The sequence below is a fragment of the Apaloderma vittatum genome, unplaced genomic scaffold, assembly GCF_000703405.1.
Source record: "Apaloderma vittatum isolate BGI_N311 unplaced genomic scaffold, ASM70340v1 Scaffold19313, whole genome shotgun sequence".
Lineage (NCBI taxonomy): Eukaryota > Metazoa > Chordata > Aves > Trogoniformes > Trogonidae > Apaloderma > Apaloderma vittatum.
The window spans coordinates 3,730-8,716 of record NW_009708852.1 but is presented as its reverse complement, the minus strand read 5'-3'; the positions used below and the strand labels follow the sequence as shown (position 1 = coordinate 8,716).

Genomic DNA, 4,987 nt, shown 5'->3' with positions numbered 1-4,987 from the left:
GTCCCACAGCAGCGTGACTGCGTTAGCTGAGGCACTGCAGCCTCTCTCCTATTCCTACATGAGTCATTTCATAGGGCAATCTCACATAATTTCAGGAAGTGCAGCTCTTGGAGCCCCCTGAACCAAACCCCATGGAGCAACAACAAGCTGATATAAATGACGAGCTTTTAAATGAGGCACCCAGTTATGAGAAACATCATTGGCCTCTACCAGCCACTCCATCACACTGTGGCTGATTGCAAAACTTCCTGCTTGCAAAACTTACTCTTTCAATTCTTCAATTTTTTCCTGCTTGCTTGGCTTCTCCAGAGCTTGCATCCACTTCTCATAGAGGTCAGCCCACAGGAGTTTGGAGGGAATATTTCGTAGGAAGTCCTGCAAGGCCAAGAGATTTGGTTGAGGCTTTGGACACTACCCCTGTGCATAGAGGGAGCATCACTGTCATCAGGACAATGGGCTCACTAGGAGGCAGGTTGTCTTGAGCTACCTGATGATCAGCACTGTCAGAGCAGTGCAGTGCACAAGAATATGCCAAGTATGACTGAACTGGGGTAACAAGAGGACCCAGCTCTTAGCTGGTTTTTGTTCACCCATGAATCTCAGTATTCCTCCAGTGGGAGGAGGAGGACAAAAGTGAGTTTCCTGTGGGCATGTAGGAAATGAGCAGCACAAGAAGTGAGATTGGAAATCAGGTGGAAGAGGAAAATGCCAAACTCTCCCAAGCCTGAAACATTTAGTCAGGCTTTACTCTAGCTTTAGCCTGGAGTCCCACCTATGTCAGCTCTAGAAACTGAAGTGGGCCTGTGCAGATTAGCAATGTTCTCCCATTGCTGCAAGTCAGAAGAGCTCACCTTCAAGACCACTGCTAGCAGGTGCACAGATTTGTTTTTCAAATCAACATTGCTGCCTTTGTTTAGGTCCTCCTTCAACTCCTTTCGTGCTTTCTCGTTGGCTGCTTTTCTGAATATCCCTTCCGTGGAAGGTCCTTTCATATACAATATAGCTAGGAGATCCTGCAGAGAAAAAGAACAGATAGGAATGGGACAACCATTACTTGAGTGAAGGAAGTTCCTTTAGCAAGTGGACATTTCTTTAGAAACAGAAGAAAAATTGTCTGGAGGTACACTATGCTCTAATTAGGTCAGTATCTAGTACTTGCTTCAAGTAAATTACATAGGCAATAACCTGATTTTCCCCCAGCCAACAGTCTTTTTGGATTGGTGAATTCCACTGACTTGAGTGGAGTCATCCCTTCTTCCTTCCAGAAGGAAAAAAAGGATGGCTTCAGTCCTATTTCAAATTCCTTCCCTCCCAAGGCAGGCAAATATCGCTTAGAAGACACAAAAGTGTCTATTGGAAAAGCCAACTCAATGGGAGAACTGTCACAAGACCATCTTAATCCAGAAGATAGTGTTTAGGTACTTGTCGGTGGCAGTTCATAGCTAACAGTTTTTTCAGGGAAGTACATAAATCTTTGGAAGTTTATGCTGCTGAAAGATTTATTTAAATTACTTCTGTAGAATCACAGATGTTTATACTAAGGAGCAGATCATCTTCTCTGATTTCTGGTCCTGGGTTGTCTCCATGCAAAGTAACTCAAAGGTACTTCCTACTGTCCACTGTCCTTGGATGGACTGGACAAAACCTGCAGATGTGACAATTTCTACACCTGGGATGGCCCCAGAGCTTTATCAGAAGTGTATGTGGAGGGCAAACATCAAAATCACTCATCTCCTGGGTGTTGCAGCACAGCTAGAGGGGCTCCGGCTTCACAATGGAAGCCAGATGTATAACTGTATCGCCAGGCTTGCTTACCTGGATTGGTTGGGGCAGTGTGTCATCTTCCCCACAGATAATTGCCAGAGGCTGGCCAAACAGAGTGATTTTGGCACCCAAGTCTAGCTGCCCTGGGGAATTCCCATTGGCAGAGCTTCGTCTCAGAGTAAACGACTGTGATACCACCTTCTTTCTTTTCTTTGTTCCATCTGCTGCAAAGAAAAGGACAGCAAAAAAACAATTCTGAAAAAAAACAAGAGTGCACTGCGTGGCCTTTTATCTGTGTGCAATGCAGAGATGTATGTTGAAACAAGTCAAACTAAACAGCAAGAAACTGAAAGACAACTAAGTGGTTACTAAGGAAACAACCGCCTAAACTGTAAAACGGTGACCATCCCTCTAAGGGCACCACCTTTCCTGTTTTTGGGTGGTTTTTTTTTACATTCGAGTCATTGTTTCTTCTTAGAGAGTGGCAACGTACAAGGCAGAGAAGTAACAGCATTTATAGAGATTTTTGATATTGCAGTGGTTTCTGCGATAACTATCTAAGGCAGATATGTCACTTGGGCAGTTGGCAATGACAACGATTTTCACTATGCGGTCTGACTGTGCTCCAGCCTTAGGGCAAGAGCAGAACCAGAGGCTCCTGCTTTTCAGCCTCTTTAACAGGCTGAAATGAAAATGCATGGCTAAAGCTCTGCCAGCTTTGAAGACAGCTTCAATGAGAGCGGTCCTACTAGAAGTAGTGCTTGCACCCTGTCAGCGTGCCTGTGGAAGGTGATACTTGCTCCAGAGGATGGGAACATTACAGTAGGGTCTTATTGGCTTCAGGGTCAGAAATCTCCTAGCATGGATTTTTTTATCTGTGTCTTAAACAGGAGGGCATGCTAGGAATTTGGAGATGATGGTTATATTAGGATGAGGTGTGGCCTTTTTCCCCTTTCAGAAACAGTGAGAGAAGGATCCTTTTTGCTAGAAAGCGTTCAAAAGGAGCTGCCTTCTGCAAATTTCCTATAAAGAACTTGCCTTCTACTCCAAAATGAAGTTGTCCTATGCACTTCTCAGGACCTGAGTTTGTGGCTTAGCATAAATCCTTTCTAGGTGGGAGCTAAAAGCTGTGAGAAAGTCACCTAACATTGTAGTGTCACATAAAAAGTTTGTTTATGATGGTCCGATTCAAATCTGACCCTGCTTTGCTAATGGTCTACTCCAGGTTGTTTACAGGTGTTACAGGTTGTTTACAAGCACTATTGCTGCTGCCAAGAGAGTTTGTTTGCTCTGGCTGTAACCACCGGTGGCGGTACTCCTTTGCAGTGCCACACCTCAGTGGTGAGTGAGAAAGGACCACATTTACTTCCCGCCACTGCCAGGGAGCACAATAAAATGTGTCTCTGAGGACCAGGGACCAGGGATACCAGACCTCTGGCACTCAGCACTGTCACCTCTGCTACCAAGCATAAGGGAAAGAAATCATCTGCGAGTGAGTGGCACTCCAGGGCTTAAGCAATCTGCTGGATGGTGATGAGAGCTGTGGATTGCTCTCAAGGAGATGAAGCAGGCAGTTTTGGGTGGTTTTGCAGAAGCACCAGTTTGCAAGCATTATATAAGGCAGTTCCTCAGTTTGTTTTTAAAACTCACCAGCTGAGTGGCAAAGTCCATCTTCAGTATCTGCTGGGACTGCTGGGGAGCATTTCTTGGCACCAGCCTGCAAGAAGCATGTCAGTGTTACAGAGCTGCCACTAGCAGTGAGAGCCACCAGTGAGTCACTGCAGCTCCTCAGAAATCTGTGGGAGGCTCCAGGGAATAACCAGAGCAAGCCCAACACCTCCTGAAGGGGTGCCTCAGTCTAGGAGTGCCACCGCCTCACTGCCCAACAGTTGGGTTTGTGGTAAATTCTGCTGCCAGTCACTGGTCACAAGCCCATGTTCTTTCAGGCTGCTCTTTTGATCAAGACAAGCTGCAGCCAGACACAACCTGCTTTGCTGTGTCCTCCCCTGGCACTGGAGATTTCCTCACAAAGTCCTCTGGGGAGCCTTGATGGCTTTGGAGCCTTCCAGATTCCTGAGCAAAGCTCCCTGGAGCCCGGGGAACGCGCAGGCTGCTCACAGCGATGCCCAGCTCCCTTGGTGCGATGCTGCAGAGAGTTGCCTCTGAAGGGCTCTGCCCACTCATGGGCAATGGTAGGCAGCCGGCAGCTCCTACAGGGACCCCCTCCCTCTGTGCTAAGATATCTCACATCGGTACCCAAGAAGGATGGGGAGAAATGTAGCAGCTGCTTACCTCTGACTGACACTCAATCAGACTCTCCATGTTCCCAGCATTTAATGTCTTTGACTAGGCAAGAAAACAAAGACGCTATGTGAGTAACTGAATGCTACGGGTTAGAAATCAGAGCTTTTTGAAATCACTCTGTTGATAGAGATGAAACAATAAAGACACTCACAGCATTACAGCTGCTTAACACTTTCATTAGGAGTTTGATCGGAGGAGCTCTGGACACTCTGCTTTCCTTCTGTCCTTTTGTTTGTCTGTTTATCAAACAGAGAACAGACAAAGAAAGAGCTTTGTAAAACTGCACCCTTCTTGTCTTTCTCCCCTGCAAGCCAGTCTAGCATTTAAGTGTGATCCTGAACTAGCAAGATATCCCACACAAGTCAATCATAAAGCCATTCTCTGGAAAGCACTCAGCTCTGCTTCCCTATCTGCATTTTGATTAAAACAGGGGGAAAAAAGCAGCTTTCCATTTTTAATTCATGCAAAAAATGAGCAAGTGGTGACAGCTACATATGGTTGTCAATCTGCCAACACAAGGCTAAGCGACTCAGTCAGCTCTGCCCATGAGCTACACCTAGCAGTGGGCGCACATCTCCCCTGCCTGTATTTTTGGACATCTCTGTACAACTGCGTCTGGAGCACTCCATGAACTTCAACCGCGATGCCACCGATTTTATCCCAGGCAGTACTTACCCAAGGAGTGAGTCCAGCCAGAGCTCCTTCACGTCCCGCAGACTGTAGAGGAAAAACAAAACAGCATCACTCCCCGCTGCTACTAATCCCTTGGACAGAGGCAGGCGACTAAACAGTTCTACCCCACGTGTGCTGCCTTATATATGCAGAAGGGGCAGGTGGAAATTCACAGACAGGAAGAAGCATCATGGGGCACAACTGAGACGCTACAAAATTTCTGGCTTCCTCTTTCCTTTTAGAGGAG

General features: G+C 46.6%; 1 protein-coding gene across 1 annotated transcript; it reads right to left on the bottom strand.

Annotated features, from left to right (window-relative positions):
- Positions 1-265: 265 nt before the first annotated feature.
- TAGAP (T-cell activation RhoGTPase activating protein) lies at positions 266-4,246 on the bottom strand (the record flags this gene model as incomplete). The annotated part of the gene is made up of 5 exons (XM_009866715.1): positions 4,220-4,246; positions 4,057-4,110; positions 1,816-1,974; positions 852-1,013; positions 266-375 (listed from the first exon to the last, which is right to left on the bottom strand). Coding segments are annotated over exons 1-5 (512 nt in total), but the record flags the coding sequence as incomplete, so codon positions are not given.
- Between the last annotated feature and the right edge of the window lie 741 nt (positions 4,247-4,987).